We start from the raw sequence: 23,172 nt of genomic DNA, 5'->3' as shown, positions 1-23,172 counted from the left end.
AACAAACTTTTATTTGATCTTCTGGTTGCTGATCATGTGCTGTGCTTAAGATTATGCTTGTAACCTTTCACTTTTAAAAATATTTTTATTTATTTATTTTTGTACCTCTGTACAAAAACTCTGTACCACATAGTTCCCCAATTGCCTTAGACTACATTACTGTTAGAGGCGAGTCCCAGGAAAGAGGAAGGCACACAGCTGGCAAGAGTGCCAATCCTCCAGGGGTCTCCCAAGGAAGGACTTTGGTCTCTGTGGCATCCAGGTGCCAGAACTGGAAAGGGGGATTGGGAGTCCTGTTCCTCTCAGTCAGGAACCCCTAAATTGAGCAGGTGGTGACAGCACACCCTAGTGGCAGGAAGGAAAAACAGCTCCCTCCAGAAGTTGGCAACTCAAGAGGGAGCTGACGGGACAGAGTCTGAAGGTCTAATTGGGCCAGTTCTGTCACACAGGGCATCACTGACCTGACAGAGTGTTCCCTCTATATCTTGTGGCTAATAGTCAATCGTGGACCTCTGCTCTGTATGTTTATCCAGTCCTCTCTTGAAGCTGTCTCTGCTTGTAACTGCCTCCACTTCCTGTGACAGCAAATTCCATGTGCCTCTACCTCAGAAAACAGCCCCCACCCCCACCCCCAGATACCCATGGATCGATTCTCCATTATATCTTATGGAGAGCAGTCTCCTGAGGGAATAATGGAGTGCCAAAAAGACATTTCCCCCCACCCTACTTTCTGATAACCCTGAAGCGGGTGGAGGGCCTCCAAAACTGGGGGATCCCCTTCCCCCAACTGAGGATTGGCAACCCTAGAGCTGGGAGACCCAGGTTCGAATTTCTACTTTGCCATGGAAGCTCACTGGGTGACCTTGGGCCGTCACATTCTCTCAGCCCAACCTACCTTATAGGGTTGTTGTGAGTGGAAAACTGAGGAGAGAGAAAAGAACATAAGCCACATTGAGTCTCCATAGGGGAGAAAGGTGCATTATGAGTGAACATATAGACCAGTGAACATATGAAGCTGCCTTATACTGAATCAGATCCTCAGTCCATCAAAGTCAGTATTGTCTACTCAGACTGGCAGCAACTCTCCAGGGTCTCAAGCTGAGGTTTTTCATGCCTACTTGCCTGGCCCTTTTTAGTTGGAGATGCCGGGGATTGAATCGGGGACCTTCTGCTTATGAAGCAGATGCTCTACCACAGAGCCACCATCCCTCCGCAAAGTGAAGTAAACGTTCATATAAAAATAAATAAAATAAATGCCATTAGTCTTTCAGGTGCTGCTAGATTTTTGTAGGCCCCAGCCTGTCTCTGTTACCCTCAAGTAATGGATCTGTATCAGCAGGGCTTTTTTTGAGCAGGAACGCATCAGAGGGTGTGGTCTAATATGCAAATGTGCCTCTGCTGGGCCTTTTCTTCCAAAAAAAGCCCTGTGTGTCAGAATTTCACACAGGAAACTGATCCAAAGATGAAATGCTGGTGCCAAAGGGCAGTCGGGTCCTCTTCATTCTCCTCTTTCTGCCCTGCAGTTACCCATGATCATCGGGGAAATTCACAGCCGCCTCAACAACATCCGCGATGCAGCTACTAAAGAGGAGACTCTAAAGGCCATTCGCAACCTGGCTTCCAAACGCATCAACGGAGTTGTGGACTGCCTCCTAGAAAGCTCTGTAGAATGTGATAGGTAGGGACCTCGGGGAGGCTGGCTAGCTTTTGATTATGGGCAGTGGCTTTGAGAAATTCTTGAAGATTTGGGGGTGGAGCCTAGGGAGGGGCGGAGTTTGGGGAGGGAACTGAGCAGGGATGTGATGCCAGAGAGCAGGGGTTCCCGACATGGTGCCTGTGGGCAGGGTCTCTTTCCTGGCACCCTCGAAGTGCATTTAGAAAGTGGGAGGGGCTTGATTAGGGTTGCCAAATCCAATCCAAGAAATATCTGGGGACTTTAGGGTGGAGCCAGAAACAAGGTTGTGACAAATATAATTGAACTCCAAAAGGAGTTCTGGGCATCACATTTTAAAGGGACCGCACACCTTTAAAATGCCTTCCTTCTATAGGAAATAATGAAGGATAGGGGCACCTTCTTTTGGGGCTCATATAATTGGACCCCCTGGTACAATCTTTTTGAAACTTGGAGGGTATTTTGGGGAGATGCACTGGATCCCATGCTGAAAATTGGGTCCCTCTACCTCAAAAAAGAGCCCCCTTGGTGCCCCAGATACCTGCTGATCAATTCTCCATTATACCCTGTGGGAATTGGTCTCTATAGGGAATAATGGAGTGAAATAATGGTGATGTCAAGGAGTGTGGCCTGATATGCAAATGAATTCCTGCTGGACTTCTTCCACACACACAAAAGCCCTGGATATGCTTTTGATTTATATTTACCATTCTCATGTCCTTAGCTTTAGTAGAATCTGTATGAAGCAGTATGAGGCATTGATATTTCTTTTATATATTGCTTTTTCTTTCATGTTTTGATTAATTTGATTTTTTTAAAAAAACAAATAAAAGCACATACGTCAGGCACCCGCTTTCTTTTCCCTTCTGCACGTGTTCAACAGAGCTGGGGCTGTTCACTGTTTTGAACACGGATTGACAGCACTCCTCACCCTCCCATAGTGACAGTGTCAGGCTGGCCTCATTTTGGACAGGAGCTCACAGAAGCGGAGTTCCAGAACTTCTAAATTTTATTGTGCTCTTTCTTTCTCCCCCCCCCCCCATCCCAATAATTGCTTCTGGGCTCCATTGTTCAAACCCCGTGAGAATTTTGCTGAACTCTAAGATTTGACAAAGTTTCTAATTTTTTTCCTACAAAAAAATTGAGAAAATAAGCAAAACATATCAAACAGACAGATGGAAATCTTCCTCATTCCACTGTGGCCACACAGGAGAAAGTAATTTTAAAAGTATGAGGGGAGTCGGGTTTTATTACGACAATTATAATTCAAGAAGCATTTTAAGGTAGATGCTGAGCTGATCTAATTTAGTCCACCTTTCGGGGATGTCAGGGGTGCGTGACATATGCAAACGGGTTGTGCTAATGAGCTCCGGCACCTCTTTTCCTACAAAATGACCCCTGGTTCCAGGAATCATCTTTTGAACCCTGATCCAAAATGAGAGTCCGGGAAAGCCCGTGCTATGGTTTTCTGCCTAGTTCAAGTGGACCATCTTTCTTGCTCTGTTTTGAAAACACTGTAGCAATGCCATGGAGCTGTGGAAGATCTTGATGAATGACCCGTATTCCAGCGCCAAGCTCTTGAGCCCGCTACTGAAACGGCTGCAGGGGGAAGACCCCCTCTCGGAATCCGGTCACCGGCGGAACAGCAAACTCTTCATGCCTTTGGCGGTACAAGAACACACCGATAGTGCTTCTTTTCTTTCGGTTGCCAACTTTGGGTGGGGAAATTCCTGGAGATTTGGGGGTGGAGCAATGAGGAGGAAGTGGTTTGGAGAAGGGGGTCAGTGAGGTCTCATGCCTCAGGGGTCACTCTCCAGAGTGGCCATTTTCAATGGAGAAACTGATCTCTGCTGTGTGGAGAGAGTTGCCAACTCGAGTTTGGGGAATCCCTGGAGATTAAGAGTGGAGCCTGTAGATCGGGGTGGCCAAACTAGCTTAACGAAAGAGCCACACAGGATAAATGTCAGATGTTTGAGAGCTGCAAGACATGGACATCAGACGTTTGAGAGCTGCAAGGAAGGCAGGCGGGCAGGCAGGAAGGCAAACAGATGAGGGACAGCTGGCTGGCTTGACTTCGAGAAGTAATTTAAAGAGACAAATGACTTCTCCAAGCTGGCCAATGGGGGAAGGGGGGGCTTTTACAGCTACACACAATAGGTGTGAAAAAGCCATATGTGGCTCCCGAGCCACAGTTTGGCCAGCCTTGCTGTAAACAGAGGTGTTTGGGGAGGAGAAAGGTGTCAGCAGAGGGAGGTTTCCATCATGTCTATCCTCCAAAGCAGCCATTTCCTTTGAGCCAACTGTTCTGTCTTCTCTGCAGACCAGCTACAACTCCAGGAGATGTCCTGGTTTCACCTGGAGGCTGACAACCTGTTATGCCCTGACAAGGGCTTTTTTTTTGTAGCAGGAAATCCTTTGCATTTTAGCCCACACACCCTTGATGTAGCCAATCCTCCCGGAGCTTACAGTAGGCCTTGTAAGAAGAGCCCTGTAAGCTCTTGGAGGATTGGCTACATCAGGAGGGTGTGGCCTAATATGCAGAGGAGCTCCTGCTACAAAAAACCCCTCTGACCCTGATCAAAAAATGAGAGTCATTGTTGGCTTTGGGGGAGGGACTAGTGGCCAGATTCGAAGGTTCTTGGTTGCCCCCACTGAATCCATTTCTCCTTCTCTTGTCCTTCCCCCAGGCCACCAACGCCTTGCGCTGGATCCTGTCCCTACCGGAGGCTTTTGATGTCGTCCAGAACAAATTCCCACACCTGCTTCTTGCTCTGTGCACTCAGATCTACTATGCCCTTGGGTCAGGCAGGAGAGGGTCCAAACGTTCCAATAATTCAGAGTACATGGAACCCCCCAGCGCATTGGGGTAAGGAGCCAAGATCAGGGATGGCCCCGATTCTGCCCTCCCTTGAGACATGGACAGGTTGAACCACTCCTTCAGCTGCAAGCCGCTACTTTCCGCCCACCAGGGTAGCTGGCAGCTTCCTCGTCTCCTCCGTTTTATCCTCACAACAACCAGGGGTGGAATTCTAGCAGGAGCTTCTTTGCATATTAGGCCAACCCCTCCCCCTGATGTAGTCAACCTTCCAAGAGCTTACAAGGCTCTTTTTTGTAAGCTCTTGGAGGATTGGCTACAACAGGGGTGTGTGGCCTAATATGCAAAGGAGCTTCTGCTAGAATTCCACCCGTGACAGCAACCCTGTGAGGTTGAGAGTGTCTGACTGGCCCAAGGTCAGCCAATGGGGTTTTGCGACAGTGGAGAATCAAACTATAGTGATCGTAGTTCCTCAGCAGTGTAGGGTGGCAGTCCTCTCCTGGTTTAGGTGTTGAAGGTCTGTCGAAATAGTTCCGTTTTACAGGCCGTGCAGAATTGAGACAGGTCCCACAGGGCCCTTATGGCCTCCGGGAGGGCATTCTACATTTCTGGTGCTGCCACTAAGAAGGCCCTAGCTCATGTGGAATGCAATCTGGCCTCTCTTGGTCGGGGATAGATAGCAGGTTTTGTGTCGCTGAATGCAGTGCTCTCTGAAGAACATATGGAGAAAGGCGGTCCTGTAGATAGGCAGGCCCTCGACCATATAGGGCTTTAAAGGTCAATACCAACACCTTGAACATTTTTGGCCTCCAGCTCACACATTTTTGTCTTAGCTCAGGAAGGATGACCCCAGAGCACAATAATTTATGCAGTAGCTCACAACTTTAATAACAGTAGCTCACAAAGTAGAATTTTTTGCTCACAAGACTTTGCAGCTTAGAGGGAATACTGCCCATGAGGGAGGTGGGGCTGAGAGAGCTCTGACAGAAATTGCTGTCTAGAGGTACAGCTCTGTGAGAACTTGTGACACCTTCTCATTTGTTTGATCCAGCTCTGCTGTGCAGGCTCTGAAGAACTTAATCTCCTGCATGGGCTACATTAGGGAGTACAACATTTTGGGCATGCAAGGCAGTTGGGAGAAGTTGCAGCACCCGGATACATATTTTGAAGCAGTTTTCCACCTCATAAGGTAAGAAGGCGCAGGCCAAGAGGTCCAGATTGGGGGATTTATCATGTACTGTCCTGCAGGTGTAGCAGATCTCAGCAGCTCCTTCCTTTTCTCCTTCAGAACCCTAACAGCGTTCCCTCGAAGCCTCCAGCTCACACATTTTTGTCTTAAAGGTAAAGGTATTCCCCTGTGCAAGCACCAATTATTTCCGACTCTGGGGTAACGTCGTATCACGATGTTTTCACAGCAGACTTTTACGGGGTGGTTTGCCATTGCCTTCCCCAGTCATCTACACTTTCCCCCCAGCAAACTGGGTCCTCATTTTACTGACCTCGGAAGGATGGAAGGCTGAGTCAACCTTGAGTCAGCTACCTGACGCTGGGATCGAACTTAGGTCGTGAGCAGGGCTTGGACTGCAGTACTGCAGCTTACCACTCTGCGCCACAGGGCTCTTAGCTCAGGAAAAAATGGCCCCCGAGCAAACAAATTTCTGCAGTGGCTCACAACTTGAACGCCAGCCACGAAGTAGAATTTTTGCTCACAAGACTCCACAGCTTAGAGGGAGTATTGGTCCTGACCCTGTGGGATTTGGTGTTTCCTCTAACAGGACGCTGTTCACATTCTCCAAATGGCACCTCAAGGTGATGTTCAAACAGGCCAATGCTTATCTGCGCCACAGCGAACCTAAAGAGAAGACGGTCGGGATGGCTTTCTTCACCGAGGTGAGACCTGGAAGCCTAGGGTAGATGCAGACGCTCCTGCTGGGGACGCCACAGATCGTGGCCTGCTGGACTCTTGACAACCTCTTTCTCAGGTTTCAAAACCTCTGGGGTGGCATTTCTGGCAGTTGGGGTGGATTAGGCTTGTGGAAAGGGTTGCCAAGGCTGGTTTGAGGAACTCCTGGAGATTCTGGGGACGGAGAGAGGAGGGTTGGGATGTCATAGAGTCCAACTTTCAGAGCTGCCATTTTTGCCAGGGGAACAGATCTCAGTGGTCTGAGGAAATCTCCAGGCCTCACCAGAAGGCGGGAGGCTTTTTGAGTCAGTTGCTGTCACGGCAAGGACCACTCGTGACATGAGAGAAGAGACCAGTGGGCTGCTGGGGCCACAGCTGGCATGGGTCATGGTTGGAAAACTAAGCTGCCAACCTACAAGTGAGGCCTGGGATTAGGGTTGCCAATCCCCAGGTGGGTGAAATAAGAAAAAAAAACCACTGTGTAATTAACATGCTTAACAAATGCTCCACAACTTTTCAAATGCACTATTCATTGATTACTTTTAAACAAAATTGATGACTCTAAACAAGTTCAATATCCTCAAATTGAACTATTAGTTCTGATGCAATCAGTGTTGAATGCTGCAATGAATTGGTACCACCTCCTGCTGTCTTTACATCCCTCTTTCTAGCAGGCAGGTTGTACCATAATGCTTGCATAAATGTAGAGGTAGCAGTCCTCTATCCAACAGGTGCGTCATTACCTTCATTCTTATGAATGGACAGCTGCAGCCAGACACAATTGTTCCTACGATGATGGTTCAATCAGTGGTGTACCTTTCCCACTTAGAAAAGCTCTGTAAAGCCTGGAGCTAGTCGTAGTGGAACTTCCTGATAGGAACAAATGTGCCTTAAATTAGAGTTTTGTTCTCCACCCTTTTTTTGGCTCTTAATCCTTCTGTCAGCCCTCTGTTTCCTTGCCAGGAACAAGATAGTACATTTAATGCCTCTTTACAATAATTTTTTTTCCAGCCAAAAATTTCCAGGCTTCTTCGGGAGGTAGTGGGCTCTCCTCCTTTGGAGGTTTTCAAGCAGAGGCTAGATGGCCATCTGACAGCAATGCTGATTCGGTGAACTTAGGCAGACCGTGAGAGTGAGGGCAAGAAGGGTTGCATCGGTGCTTGGTTCCCATGGCCCTTTTTTACATGCCCAGGGAAATGCTGATTGCCACTTTGGGGTCGGGCAGCAATTTTTCTCCAGGCCAGTTTGGCCAGGTATCCTGGAGGGTTTTTTTATTTTGCCATCTTCAGGGCATGGAGTGGAGGGGCGGTCGCTGGAGGTGCGGGGGGAGGTCTTTGTGAATTCCCTACATTGTGCCAGAGGTCGGATTAGTCCTTATAGAACCCTTCCAACTCTACGATCCTATGCATTTGGATTTTCGTTTTGGTGCAGACTTTTTCCTTGCAGCAGAGGGCGGGAGGGGGGGGGCAGCCATCCTGTCTGGCCTCACTTACCACCAGGATTTTGTGTCGCAGCTCCTGTTCCACGAAGACATTGGCGTGCTGTTTGTGAAGCAGGACATCCTGGACGTGCTCCGGGAATGGATGCTGCAACCTGGTCCCCTCAAGCAGACCTTCAGCATTCGAGGACTTGGCCACCTGCTCCAGTTCCCCCTGGAGGTAAGAGAACCCCTGTGGGCAGGGATTCAGTAGAGTTTGCCTACTCTGGACTGGGGAGATCCTGGAGATTTGGGAGTGGAGCCCAGGAAGGGTGGGGTTTGGGAAAGGGAGGGACTTTCCAGAGGCCCTGTAAAGAAGAGTTGTTCCTGCCCATATTGCCACATGGTTCCTACAGCTGCAGTGCTGGAATGTCCATGCCAACGTCTTGTTCCCTCTAAGCTGCAGAGTCTGGTGAGCAAAAATTCTACTTCGTGAGCTACTGGCAGTAAAGTTAGTGTGCTCTGAGGCCGTCTTTCCTGAGTTAAGACAAAACTGCATGAACCGGAGGCTAAAAAACTATGAGCTAGCTCAGACTAGCTCAGCTTCAAGGAAACACTGGCTCAGACTAGCCTGATCTCAACAGATCTGGGAAGCTAAGCAGGGTCAGTCTTGGTATTATCAACGTTCCCTCTAAACTGTAGAGTCTTGTGAGCAAAAATTCGACTTTGTGAGCTGCTGGCATGAAAGTTGTGAGCTGCTGCATCAATGAGTGTGCTCTGGGGCCATCCTTCCTGAGCTAAGACAAAAATGTGTGAGCTGGAGGGTAAAAATCTGTGAGCTGGCTCTCACTAACTCAGCTTAGAGGGAACACTGGTTGTGACCTGCCCTTAGCCTGCTTGTGGGGGAGATTGGGATAGAACTCAAATCAAATCTACAAATAAATAAATATTTCTTTACACGGAGAGTGATTCTTTACACGGAGATGTGGAATTTGCTGCCAGAGGATGTAGCGATGGCCACAGGAACAAACAGCTCTATTATATTTTATTAAATGTGCTTGAGTGTGGACAGAGGTACTTGCCTTGGTCCCCTCCAGTTCAGGGTTGCCAGCCCCCAGGGTGAAACGGGGGATCCCCTGCTTTGTGGGGTTTTCCCCTGCCACCGGCAGGCTGCCTGGCCAGGGAAACCCCACCCTCAAACAGTGACAGCTCCAATGTGATGACATCATACAGAAGTCACATCATCATGCTGGAGACAACTCATGGGGATGCTCTGGTTTAAGGTCAATATCGTTTGAGGGCAGTTTACCATAAGGAGGAGAAAGAGATTGGAGTTATACCCCGCCCTTCACTCAGAGTCTCAGAGGGGCTTATAATTTCCTTCCCTTCCTCTCCCCACAACAGACACCCTGTGAGGTAGATGGGGCTGAGAGAGCTCTCCCAGAAACTGCTTTTTGAGCAGAACAGCTCTGACAGGGTTAAGACTGACCCAAGGTCTCTCCAGCAGCTGCATGTGGAGGAGTGGGGAATCAGACCCGGTTCTCCCAGATAAGAGTCTGCACACTTAACCAGTACACCAAACTGGTGTAGTTTTGCCCTCCAACCGGAGAATCCCCACGCGATGACCCCAACAAGATGGCATCATTTCTGCATGATGTCATTGCATTGGTGACATTGCTGCTTGGGGGCGGAGCCCCACCCCCTCCTCCTGGAAGGCTCCCTCCCCTCCACACCAGCAAGAGGTAAGGATCTGGCCACCCGACTTCAGTTTTCTCTTGGTTGTCAACCTCTAGATGGGGCATGGAGAACTGGAATTTCAACTAATCCTCAGACTACCCAAATCAGATCCCCTGGAGAAAATGGCTGCTTTAGAGGGTAGTTTCCATGACATGATACCCCGGGGAGATCCCTCCCCTCCCCAAACCCTGCCCTACCAAAGCTCCAACCCCAAAGCGCCAGAAATTTCCCAACCTGGAACTAGTGACCTTACCTGATAGCGAGAATTCCAACCAACTTCTTGAAAGGGGGCCTCTCTGAGCTGACAATCCACTATATCCCTTGTCTGGTTCAAAAGAAGAAGACTACTGATTTATACCCCGCCCTTCTCTCTGAATCAGAGACTCAGAGCGGCTTACAATCTCCTATATCTTCTCCCCCCACAACAGACACCCTGTGAGGTAGGTGGGGCTGAGAGGGCTCTCACAGCAGCTGCCCCTTCAAGGACAACTCCTGTGATAGCTGTGGCTGACCCAAGGCCATGCCAGCAGGTGCAAGTGGAGGAGTGGGGAATCAAACCCGGTTCTCCCAAATAAGAGTCCGTACACTTAACCACTACACCAAACTGGCTTTGTGCTTTCTCTGAAGCACAAAATGGGACACTCTTCTCGAGGTAGAAAAGCTGGCTGCAAAAACTGCTTTTGGGATGAGTCCTGCTATGGTTTGGCAGCACAGGTAAACATGCCTGCTCAGGTCAATGTTTTTGCGACCTGGTCACATCCCTCGTTTCCTCCCTTCAGGACGAGAATCTGGAGCCCCTCCTCCCTCCTCTGATAAGCTGCGCCTTTGACTCAGACAGAAATATTGCAAAAGAGTCGATCAAAACCCTCCGGTATATGTTCCGGCACCTGGCGGTGGAAGACTATGGGTCAACGGTTGTCAGCCTGATCCCTCACCTCCTGAAATACTTCAACGACGTAAGGAAGCAAACAGGCAAGACCGTGGGGTTGCCAGCTTGTTTGGGAAGTTCCTGGAGCACAGTCTGATGCCAAAGAGTCCTCCCTCCCTCCAAAGCAGCCGTGTGCTCCAGGGGAACTGATCTCCGTAGTCTGGAGAGCAGCTCTAATTCTGGAAGATCTCCAGGTCCCACCTGGAAGCTGGCAACCCTTGCAATCCCAGAGTGGAACACATGGGTGGATTCTGAAGCTCAGGCTTGTGAGTCAGCATTGAAGACTCTGCCATAAGAACCTAAGAAGATCCCTCTGGATCAGACCAATGTCCATCTAGTCGAGCATCCTGTCTCACACGATGGTCAACCAGTGCCTCTGGAGGGCCAACAACAGGCCAGAGAGGCTGAGGTATTCCCATAAGAAGAGCCCTGCTGGATCAGACCAGTGGTCCATCTAGTCCAGCATCCTGTCTCACACAGTGGTCAACCAGTTCCTTTGGATGACCAACAAGAGGGCAGAGAGGCCAAGGCCTTCCCCTCATGTTGCTTCCTGGCTCTGGGATTCAGAGGCTTTGAAGATGGAGGTTCCCTTTAGTCACCATGGCTAATAGCCATTGATAGACTTCTCCATGAATCCATCTAAACCCCTTACAAAGCTGTTTATTCCTGTGGCCATCACAACATCCTACCAGAAATGGGGAAAGGACAAGAAACCAATGACAGACTTATACAAAGCTGCCTTATACTGAAGCTGACCATCCATCCCTTATAGTCAGTTTTGTCTACTCACAGGGTCTCAGGCAGAGAAAGGTCTTTCACAGCACCTCTTTCCCAGTCCTTTTACCTGGAGATGCCGGGGAATGAACCTGGGACCTTCAGCATATAAAACAGATGCTCTGCCCCTGAGTCACAGCCCCTCCCCAAAGGATACGGAGTCCCTGCATTCCCTTCTTCTTTCTGCCCCCAATTCATCCCCAAGGATCCAATCATGGTCAGCAGCCTGATGCACTGGAGCGGTGGGTCCCACACAGGAAGGGCGTCTTTGCTCCAAAACATTCATGGCCCACTGATTTCAGGGATTTCTTGAACCACCCCTGCCTCCATCTAGGCTAGAGCTTGCCACTGATGGGTTTTTGTTCTGATTTGTTTTAGGAAGACAATGAGGTGCGAGGTGACGCCATCGATCTTTTCGGGACCTTACTCAAAGGGGCGGCTATTTCTGACGGCAACCGGCACAGTCTGAAGGAGGATGTCTTGATGTGCCAAGTTCCCCTCTTGATTCAGCTGGGAGATCCATTTACCAGAGAGGTGAGTTGCAAGACAAAAGGGCATTTTTGATACAGACAGCTGGCCCATCATCTGAAGTTGCTTCCAGGCAACTGTTCCAGCAACCCTTTTCTGGGCAAAACCTCTCCATGACACAACAATTCTCTGCATGGTATTTTATGGGCAATCAATCCAAAGAGGCAACCGTGTAATAAGGAACACCAAAGGTAAAAAATGCTCATGGTTCCAAAGGTTATAGCAAGAACAATATATTAAATGGTGTGAAATATTATAATACACTCTAAGCACATAATTCTATGCAGACTCGACCAAATAGCAAACAGTCCAATGTCCAGAAGTTACTACCAACTTGTAGATTTCTGGGAACTCCTGTTCCTTTATAGTTGCTTGAAGTAGACTTTCATTGCTAGCTACACCATCGCAGGAATATTGAGTGCGGGAGTTATTGCACACATAACTCTTGGCACATAGGCTCTGACCTTACACCTACCTTGATCAGTTCTGGACCATGTGGCATACAATAAGACACTGGATGCAATATGTATGCCCTTGATTAGGACATAAGGCTGTAGAATAAGAGGCCTCTTTAAGCCTTTGTCACTTCATTACATTTCCTTGTGGTCCAGCACTGTTCTATTATTTTATTGTATTCTGTATTGTGAGTCAATATGTGTACTTACCTTTTTGACCTCTGAAGAAGACCAGTCTAGGTCGAAATGCGCCAGGTTTAGAGGCTTCCGGTTTGGTGTCATGGAGGATTGACGTGCATCTCAATAGAGGAGCAGACCAGAACCTCTGTTCTGGGCAGAGAAGGTGATTTCAGCACCTGCTGCCTACATCTCCTAGGCAAGGAGACGGCCAAGACATGCTCATAAAATTCTGAGGGGATTTACTTTGGCTGATGAGGTATCCCAGTGGGGTCCCTTTTCGGCTTTGAAGAGTCCCCAGAGAAGAATTGCATAACAACGTCTACAGAGGACATCTGGGGTCATTTAATCAACTTAAATTCATCATGATCCAAAGCTTCTTTGGGACTAATTAACATCTACATTGAAGGAGGACGGTGCTCGAAAGGATAATTTTGAAAGGTAAAGATCTTTATCTATCACGCCAGGACTAAAATAAGATTTATTTGGAGAAAAAAACAAAGGTCTGGACACGTCTATATTTTGTTAAAGTTAAGAAGAAGGAGGAGGGGGTAAATTTGAGACTAAGTTCATAAGAGAATAAGGTTAGAAGAGGAAGAATAAATAATTGTTTGGCATACCTGCGGTCGGGTAACCCCCCCTCTGAAACAGAACTGCAGATCAACAAGACGTCACAGGAAGTGCATCATAGAAACATCGCGAGACTGCTTAACTATAGAAAACGAGACTTCGTGGCAAGAAAGGAAGGAAGTGGCCATTAAGAGAAGGGAAAATTTCTAGCCTCCTAGCCCTCTCTAGGATTATAACCATAGAGAAAGATCAGCAGCCATTGAAAGAAGGTCAAAAGCTTCTACATCATCCCCTTTTTGATACTTGGGGAATTTCTTTTGTTTTACTGTGAGGTGCCTTTCACTTCTAGTGTCATGTTGAAACTCTGGCCTCGCCTGAATCTCCTGGAGTTTCAAACTGTACATTTTTTCCTCATGTTCTCTCTATGTTCTCTTTCTGCTTCTAGCCTAGCCATTTGTATTCCTCTCTCTCTTTCCGCTTCCCTTTCTCTGTGTTCTGTGTTCTCTTTCTTTTTCTAGTCTAGCCATTTGTATTTCTCTCTCTCTTTCCCTTTCTCTGTGTTCTCTCTCTGATTCCAGCCTAGCCATTTGCATTTCTCTCTCTCTTTCTGCTTCCCTTTCTCTGTGTTCTGCTTGAATTTTGGCCATTTGAATATCTTTTTCTGATTCTATTCTGGCCAATTCTAACCGTATTTTCATAGCCTCCATGCTCTGACTAGGATTCTCCTCAGGAATCTCTTCTTGTGTCTGTCCATCCCCAGTGGCTGTGGTAGTTCTCTTAGAAGGGGCCATTTCTGACAGGAATTTTTCAAAAAACTGTCTTAATTCCTTTACTGCAGTGTCCCTTTACTTTCTGTGTGTCCTAGTGACACTTATTTTGGGGGGTTTCTTCGAAATCCCAACGCTGGCATCCACTTATAGCAGCCCGCCTCGCTGTCTGTCTTTATCGCTTCTATAAGCGACTTATGGCTACCCCAGCCCCTCTTCAGCCTCAGTTCTTCCTTTTGAATTTTTACCTCACGACTACTGGACTCAAGGGGTGGGTATAATATGGATTTCTCAATTCTAGTCTCTTCGGGGTATTTGTTTTGTTTTCAGATGAATATAAAACTCAGTTTGTAGGGGACCACAGCAGCTTTGATAGATATTCCCAATATATAGGCTCCAGAGAACTTTAAAGTAAACCACAGAAATTTATTTACACACAAAGTGGGGAATGGGAGATATTTACAGGGCTATATTGTATCTCAAGTAGATAACAGTTTCTCAGTAGTTCAGGCCTTATAATATATTTTTCTTAGGTCTCTCAGGTACACAGTTCATATAGATTCACTCTCCAACACTATTCTAGGTTGGCCTCTTGGGTATAATGTGCCAAGTCTCTTGAGTCGACTGGTGTCTCTTCTCCCAGCCCTTCAGACTTCTAAACCCACATCTATTCCCTCAACCACCTCTTTAGCTCTTAAGAGACGTGTATATGTGTCTGTGACCTCTCAGGTCTTTTACTGTGACTCTCCTTTTGTCACACACAGCCCCTTGGCTGTCTTTATAGAGCTAGCAGTGAGCTTTGCTTCTCTTGAAGACTCTCCTCAGCTTCTGTCTCAGCTCCTTCTAAGACCAACTGCTCTCGTCAGCAGTCTTCCTCAGACTCCGTTTGTCACTGATTGCTTTTCGCCGTTAACTGTCAATCACTTCTGAGAGTTCCGAGCACTCTGGCCCCCAACCTCAGATCATCTGACGCAGACTCTATGGGTCCTTAGTTTTCTTGTTAACCCATTCATTACCGTCACAGCATGCTCCATTCTATAAGACTGTACCATTAAAAAGTGATTTGGTGAGGTCAACTTTAAAGCCTATATTTACAATGGGAAGGCAGTGATGTCAACCCACAAACCAGGAGCAAAGCAGATTCTGACGAGGGCTAGGACGCTGGAAGAAGTGAAAAGGTCCAAAACGCAAGACCAAATGGATGCCATGGAGACAAGATTGGTTAAAGTGATAAAAGACTCTATAATGGAATGTAAGAAGGAATTTAAAGAGATATAGAAGTTCTCAGTAAAGATTTCCAAGCAGTATCAAAGAAAATGCAGGAGGCTGAAGAAAAAGTAAGAGACCATGATGTAAGAATTACTACAGAGGACTCCACAATTAAAAAAATGCAGGAGAAAGCAGTACTACAAGATTGCAAATTAATGGAAAATCAGATATGCCTGAGAGGGGTGCCTGAGTCAGAGGAGACTGATTTAAGGACATACATAATAAAAATCATTGCTGAATTTTTGGGAGATGACCCTGATGAAACCAGTTATTATTATGACTATATTTACAGGGTCAACTCAGACTATGCAAGGAGAAATAAATTACCAAGGGATGTGGTAGTGAGATTTGTGACAAGAGATTTGGTGGGCAGGATCTTAAGTAAACAATTTGAGAGAAAACTGGAGGTGGATGGTAGTAGTGTAAGAATTATGAAAGAGTTACCAAGGAAAGTTATAAGTGACAGAAGATTGTATAAAAAGCTGACTGACAAGCTGAGAGAAAGTGAAATGAGATACAGATGGATACTTCCAGAAGGTTTGGGTTCTTGTATACAAAGGGAAGAGATTTACCATCACAACCACCCAAGACATGACGAAGTTTTTGGATGAGCATAAAGAGTTTGGGGGTACAGATTAAAAATAGAAAACCATGATGGATTACAAATTATTATCTTGGAATGTAAATGGATTTAATTCACCACAAAAAAGAAGGGCAACCCCTCATTGGATTGGGAAGCAAAAATGTAATATAATTTGCCTACAAGAAGTACATATCAAACAAATGGATTACAAATTTTTATGGAAGAAGCAACGGTGTGGAATTTTGTTCATTGGCTAAGGTGAAAAAAGGGGTGTGGTTTTCTATGTGAAGCAAGAACTAGACCCAAAGTTGATTTTTAAAGACGATGATGGTAGATTTATTGCAGTGGAAGTGATGTTGAATCATAAAAGAACTTTGTTATTGGGACTGTATGCCCCAAACGGAGCAAAAGACTCTTTCTTCAAGGATATTATGCAACAACTAGATCAAGTGACATATGAGCAAATTATGCTAATGGGAGATTTTAACGGAACGGTTAAAAATATTTTGGACAGATCTGGAAAGAAAAATAATGAAGGGAAACTACCGAAGACTTTTTTTGAACTAGTTAAACAAGAAAATCTGGAGGATATATGGAGGGAATTTAACCCCAAAGAATGGGATTACACTTTCTTTTCAGCAAGACATAAGTCTTTCTCAAGGATTGATATGTTATGGATTACAAAAAAATCTGGGATTTATAACAAAAAAAATAGAGATTCTTCCTAAAATAGGGGCAGACCACAATCCATTAATGTGGTCTGCAAAACCTACAAAAAGACTCTAAGATGGGGGATAAATGAAGACTTGCTGCAGGAAACGGTAGTAGTAGTCTCTGGAAAAGGAGACTAAATCTTTTTTTCAAAGAAATGAAAATGAGGACATTCAATTTCAAACTGTGTGAGATGCATATAAAGCAGTAATGAGGGGCATCCTAATTACACTGAACAATAAAGATAAAAAAGCCAAAGAAAAACAAATGACAGATTTGCAAAAAGAGATTTGTAAGAAGGAGAAGGAGCTCAAAAAGAGGCTGGGGAAGAATAAAATTATAAGGGAGATTGCAATACTACAAAGTCAATTGACATATTTGTTAAATAAAGAGGTGAAATGGAATTTAAAAAGGCTTCAAAAATCTTTCGAAGGAGTGAACAAACCTGGAAAATACCTGGCTTGGCAAAATGGAAAAAAAGGGGAAATAAAATTATTAATAAAATTATTTTGGGAGGCAAGGAAATTGTTGACCAGGAAGGAATCAAAAGAGAATTTTATAAATATTACGCCAAGTTGTTTAAAAGTCATGTGGTGGACAAGGAAGATTGATGCATATTTACAGAAAATTAATGTAAAGCCCTTAACTGAAGATATGGAGAAGGTATTAAATGAACCAATTGGAAAGGAAGAAATAGAGGCGGCAATTAATTCAATGAAATTGGGAAAAGCTCCTGATCCAGATGGTTTCACAGCAAAATTTTATAAAGTCCTCATGGAGGCTCTACTACCAAAACTGCAGAAATTGATGAATACTATAAGAATAGATGGAAAAATACCTAATACTTGGAAAGAAGCAGTAATTTCATTGATACTGAAAGAAGACAGATACGCCACGAATGTAAAAAACTACAGACCAGTTTCATTACTTAACAATGATTACAAAATATATGCTAGAATATTAGCAGAACGCCTTAAACAGCACTTGAATAATTTTATTAAAGAAATGATGGAGTAAGACAAGAACAAACAGAACTGGAAAGAATGCTGTTTGGCGACAATGAAAAATTAATTTCAAGACTCTACAAATTATTGTTGAAATGGTCTACTGAAGATGAAGTAGTTAAATCTCAAATGATAAAATGGGCAATAAATGTAAATAAAGAAATACAGATGGAACAATGGGAGTACTTATGGAAGAACTCTATGAAGATATCAACTTGTAATAATATTAAAGAGAACTGTTTTAAAATGCTTTATAGGTGGTATATGACACCTAAGAAACTGTCGAAAATGAACAATCAGGTGCCGGACAGATGCTGGAAATGTAAAAAACATGAAGGATCTTTCTACTATATGTGGTGGACTTGTGAAAAGGCAAAGCAATTTTGGCAAATGATTCAGCAAGAGATTTCAAGAATCTTGGGTTATAACATCAAGAAGGCACCCAGAAGTCTTTCTGGTGGGATTACAAATGGAAAAGTTTCCGAAACAAGATAGAACAATAATTTGGTACATGCTTTCAGCTGCACGGACATTGTATGCGCAGATGTGGAAGCAAGACAAAATACCAGAAAAGTGGGACTGGATTATGAAAGTTATGCATTGGAGTGAAATGGACAGGCTTTCTAGAATCTTAAAAGAACATGATCTAGAGAAGTTTAGAATGGAGTGGGGAAAATTTCAGAAATATGTTGAAAAACAATGGAAGGTCAAAGGACATTTGGCGATTTTTGACAACGGTTGAATGTGGGTGGAATAGCAAATGGACCTTTTCTTTTGTTTTTCTTCTTAACCTATTTTGATAAGGACTATAGTTAAAAATGAGACTATGGAAATATATGCTTTTTCAATTTTGTTTTTATGATAAGAGCTTAAAGAATATAATATCAGTTAATGTTTTTTTTAATAGTCATAAGTTTTTTCTCTTTATGAAGATTCTAAAAATGTAAAAATTACCTTTTATTTCTCTTTAGTACTTTTTAGTACATTAATTAAATGCACCGGTGGAGGTCACGAAAAGGGGGGGAGGGAGGAGGAAAATGCAATGTATTGATATTTTAATAATAGACAAGTATTAATATAATGTATTGCAGAATAATAAAAAATTGTTTTTACACAAAGAAATGCGCCAGGTTCAGTTGAGTGGGTTCCCATTGTGGTTTTATGATTGTACATAGGATAGAGGCTTATGATGGGCCCTTAGTTTTAGCTTTCTACAATAAATACATGCATGTTGATTTATGATTTATTTTACAGTTTGTTTTTAATGTTTGGCCCTTTAATTTCATATTAATCTTTCAGGTTTCTTACTCCTATAGCCTTTGTTATTTTACGGGGAAATGACAAAAGTTGATAGAATTATGTCGGGCAGAGAGTGGGGTAACATGGACAGAGAAAACTTTTTGTCCCTCTCCTGAAATACTAGAACTCAAGGGCACCCAAGGAAGCTATTGCAGTAGAAAAGAGCAAGAGTCCTGTTTTCATTGTCCCTTCTGAGCTACCGTTGTGTGAGGTCACACCCTGGCTTGGCTAACTCTGTCTGCTTTTTCATCACCTAGGTCTCTCAGGATGTTCTCTTCACTTGTACCAACTTTATGAAATGGGGAGATGTGCCATCGGGTCTTTTTGTGATTGAGAATTATGCCAACCTCAGTTCTGCATATGTGAACATCTGCAAGTATCTTGTGAGTAAGACCAACAATATGTGATTGCATGCTGGGTCTCTCAAGGTCAGTATTATCTACCCAGAGTTGGCAGCAATTCTCTAGGCTGTCAAGTGGAGGTCAGTGTGGAAGGGCTTGGAGGTGCCCCGAGAAAATTTTCTAGGGAGAAGGATCATAGCTCAGTGGTTCAGCATCAGCTTGGCATGAAAAAGGTCTCAGGTTCAATTCCTGGTCTCTCCAGTTGAAGAATCAGGTACTGGATGATATGAAAGACCTCCGCCTGGGACCCTGGAGAGCCACTACCAGATCTGAGTAGACAACACTGACCCTGATAGGCCAAGGTTCTGATTCAGTAGAAGGCAGCTTCATGTGTATGCCCTCTGTTTCTTTTGGATCCCATTCACATCACATACACACATCGTTCCATAGCTTGTGAGTGGGGAGCTGCATATCCCAAACTTGCATGTTCACAGGGGGAGGTGGAGTTCTGTGGTCTTCCAGCAGTGCCTCTTTGATGTAGCCAGTTTGGTCTAGAGGTTGAGTGTGGGGACTCTTATCTGGGAGAACAGGGCTTGATTCCCCACTCCTCCACTTGCAGCTGTTGAAATGACCTTGGGTCAGCCATAGCTCTTGCAAGAGTTGTCCTTGAAAGGGCAGCTGCTGTAAGAGCTCTCTCAGCCCCACCTACCTCACAGAGTGTTTGTTGTGGGGAGGGGAGAGGTAAAGGAGATTGTGAGCCGCTCTGAGACTCTGAGATTCAGAGTGGAGGGTGGAATATAGATCCAATGTTGTCTTCTTCTTCCTCCTCCATCTCTCAGAATGCTTCACGCTTGAAAGAGGGAGGACTGGGGTGAGGCTGCGTAGGAAGACTGCCAGACTTTGCAGGGATGGGTTTGTTTCTGCACAGGAAACAAGAGAGATTCTTCACCTTGCCTGTCTTCCTGTTTTGTTTTTAAGCTACGGAAATCTAAACACAAGTTGCCGGAAATGCTAGCCCTGACGATGCCGTACTTAAAGAGCAAGTACGCTTGCTACCGAGAGGCAGCGGCCCTGTTAATAGGTAATCAAGGGCCAGAATGAAGCCTCGGGTTTCGAGATCGCACTGGGTCTCAAAGTGGAAAGCTAGAGGAAATTAGATAAGGATTCAAACAAGAAGATAGAGGAGCCACACTAGTGGGGTGGGGCTGTGGCTCAGTGATAGAGCATCTGCTTGGCATGCAGAAAATCCCAGGTTCAATCCCTGGCTTCTCTAGATTTTGTTTTAAAAGGACTAGGCAGTAGGTGATGTGAAAGACCTCAGATGGACACCTTAGAGAGCTGCTTGCCAATAAGAGGCATAGCCAGCTTCAAGAGGGGATTGGATAAACATATGGAGCAGAGGTCCATCAGCGGCTATTAGCCACAGCGTATTGTTGGAACTCTCTGTCTGGGGCAAGTGATGCTCTGTATTCTTGGTGCTTGGGGGCTTCTAGTGTCCTGGCCCCACTGATGGACCCCCTGATGGCACCTGGTTCTTTTTGGCCACTGTGTGACACAGAGTGTTGGACTGGATGGGCCATTGGCTTGATCCAACATGGCTTCCTTATGTTCTTAAGAGGAGATATGACTGACCCTGATGGACCAGTGGGGTGACTTGGTATAAGGGAGGGGTCCCCAACCTTTTTGAGCCTACAGGCACCTTTAGAATTTTGGGACCTTATGGTGGATGCCACCAAAAAATGGCTGCTGCAGGAGGTGGAACCAACCACAAAATGCCAGGGAGTGTGGCTACACATTCTAATTTGAACTCTTTGACATTTCAGGCAGAAACTCTGCTACACTGGGTTCTTTTTCATGTGCACAGCCAATCAGAAAGCCTGCTGGGCAAAAGCCCCACCCAGCCCTGCCTATTTTCTAAAAGCACTCAGCAGGTGCTGGGAAAAGATTTATCAGGCACCACATGGGGGACTCCTGGGATGAGGCCTCTTTGTGTGTCTAGTCAAGGAAAAGCAAGTCAGACGATGCTCTTTTCCTTTTTTGTAAAGGCCTCTGGATCACATTTGGTTGCTGGCCCAAACAACTCAAGAGACACCACTGTGGGCTGCCAATTACATCAGAAGAGAAGCCATGTTGGGTCAGGCCAATGGCCCATCCAGTCCAACGCTCTGTGTCACACAGTGGCCAGAACCCAATTCTTTTTGCTTCCTCTCCCCCACACATACGTCCCACCGACCCTTTTCATGTCAGAGAGCTTCTGGAATCTTCCATCCAGGGATTGCCCAAGCTCAGATCTGCTTAGCTTCACCAAAGCTGCTTTATCATGTGCCTTCCAACCAAACCTTGGGAGCAACTTTGCTCTCTCTCCCCATCCTGAAGCGACTAGCACTTTTATTAAGATCCCTAGTACTTTTTTTTTAATGCTGTCAAATCAAAGCTGACATACAGTGACCCCATAGAGTTTTCTAGGCAAGAGACATTCAGAGGTGGTTTGCCATTGCCTGCCTCTGCATGGCAACCTGGACTTCCTAGGTGGTCTCGCGTCCAAGCATTAACTAGGGCCAGCCCTGCTTAGCTTCTGAGATCTGATGAGATCAAGCCAGCCTGGACCATCCAGGGCAGGGCAGGTGAGCACAGATGGATTGCTGTTGCCTACCTCTGCCTAGCAACCCTGGATTCCCTGGTGGTCTCCCACAAGCATTAACTAGGGCCAGCCCTGCTTTGCTTCCAGTATCTGATGAGAATGGGCTAGTGTGGGCCAGGGGTGGAATTCCATCAGGAGCTCCTTTGCATATTAGGCCACATCCCCTGATGTAGCTAATCCTCCAGGAGCTTACAAAAAAGAGCCTTGTAAGCTCTTGGAGGACTGGCTACATTAGGATTGTGTGGCCTAATATGCAAAGGAGCTCCTGCTAGAATTCCACCCATGGTCTAGGCCATCTAGGACAGGACAGGTGAGCACAGATGGTTTGCCTTTGCGGGCCTCTGCGTAGCAACCCTGGACTTCCTTGGTGAACCAGGTCTGACCCTGCTTAACTTTGATGAGAATAGGCAGGGCTTTTTTTTGTAGCAGGAACTCCTTTGCATATTAGGCCACACACCCCTGGCCCAGGCTAGCCCATTCTCAGGGCTTTTTTGTAGCAGGAAGAGCCCTGTAAGCTCTTGGGTGATTGGATGCATCAGAGGGGTGTGGCCTAATATGCAAAGGAGTTCCTGCTACAAAAAGGCCCTGAGAATGGGCTAGCCTGGGCCATCTAGTTTTTAGAAATGAGTACATGTCTCCAGTTTCATGACCCTTTCGGACTCAGCTTCTTCTGTCCATCTACCTAGGGAACTATGCTCCATACATGAAGGGCAATGGGATGAACATGAAGATTGAAGATACTTATTTAGGTAAGTACAGAAGACCTTGCTCTTGGCTCTGGTTCCTTTTCTCAGCAGCCAGTTTGAAAGCTAACCCTTCATCTCTGCACTGATTTTTCCCCTTCCTGTTTTATCCTGCCCCATCCTGTTTCTTTTTTCTTTTTGCTCAGGGATAAGAATCCTGAGAATGCTCTAGCAATGGCAAAATCTGTCTCGGTCCTTTTTGCCCTTGCATCAGCCAAACAAATAAGACCAATTTCGCAGTCACCTTACACCACTCTCACGTTCGTCTTCTCAGCACGGCTTCCTTCCGATTTCACACTATCTGCCCCGGGGCTGCAGCAAGCGTCAGCATTTTCATGCAGCAAACAGAAACTGGTTTTTAGCGGTTTCTGTTTGCTGTGCGAAAATGCAGACGCTTGCTGCAGCCCCGGGGCAGATAGTGTGAAATCGGATGGAAGCCGCTCTGAGAAGATGAATGTGAGAGCGGCGTAAGGTTAGTGCAAAATCAGTCTGTGTTTTCTGTTGGTCAAGATTTGCAAATCAGTGAGCTCTAAGGGTACGAAAGGAAAAGAATCGCACATTCACTGCCTGACAAACCAGCCCTGCAAGGTGGACTGCTGTTCTCACTCTGTCCAGGGTTATTTCTACAGTTCTGTGACCCCACACCCCTCTTCTCATTCCAGCTGTCCGGGAGCTACAGAGTGATAGCGAAACCACAGTATCCAACGCAGCTATTGCTGCTATTGAGCAGCTGTTCCAATACTGTGGTAACCAGATCAGTCAGCATCTCATTCCTCACCAGCTCATGCGGGTCTTCAAATCAAGCCAGGAAAAGGCGAAGCTGGAGGAGAGGAAATGA

At 45.8% G+C, this 23,172-nt stretch overlaps 1 protein-coding gene across 1 annotated transcript in view; it reads left to right on the top strand.

Annotated features, from left to right (window-relative positions):
• LOC132570164 (maestro heat-like repeat family member 5) overlaps nucleotides 1–23,172 on the top strand; it is a 57,364-nt gene extending 34,192 nt beyond the window's left edge. Inside the window, exons 15-26 of the mRNA XM_060236598.1 lie at nucleotides 1,524–1,678; nucleotides 3,193–3,340; nucleotides 4,360–4,538; nucleotides 5,539–5,676; nucleotides 6,263–6,377; nucleotides 7,905–8,048; nucleotides 10,324–10,500; nucleotides 11,625–11,780; nucleotides 18,867–18,992; nucleotides 19,929–20,031; nucleotides 22,278–22,340; nucleotides 22,997–23,172. Coding sequence (XP_060092581.1) covers nucleotides 1,524–1,678; nucleotides 3,193–3,340; nucleotides 4,360–4,538; nucleotides 5,539–5,676; nucleotides 6,263–6,377; nucleotides 7,905–8,048; nucleotides 10,324–10,500; nucleotides 11,625–11,780; nucleotides 18,867–18,992; nucleotides 19,929–20,031; nucleotides 22,278–22,340; nucleotides 22,997–23,172 — 1,680 coding nt within the window. The remainder of the gene's footprint in view (nucleotides 1–1,523; nucleotides 1,679–3,192; nucleotides 3,341–4,359; nucleotides 4,539–5,538; nucleotides 5,677–6,262; nucleotides 6,378–7,904; nucleotides 8,049–10,323; nucleotides 10,501–11,624; nucleotides 11,781–18,866; nucleotides 18,993–19,928; nucleotides 20,032–22,277; nucleotides 22,341–22,996) is intronic.

The sequence above is a fragment of the Heteronotia binoei genome, chromosome 4 (genome assembly GCF_032191835.1).
Source record: "Heteronotia binoei isolate CCM8104 ecotype False Entrance Well chromosome 4, APGP_CSIRO_Hbin_v1, whole genome shotgun sequence".
NCBI lineage: Eukaryota > Metazoa > Chordata > Lepidosauria > Squamata > Gekkonidae > Heteronotia > Heteronotia binoei.
This window is presented reverse-complemented; position numbering and strand designations above follow the sequence as displayed.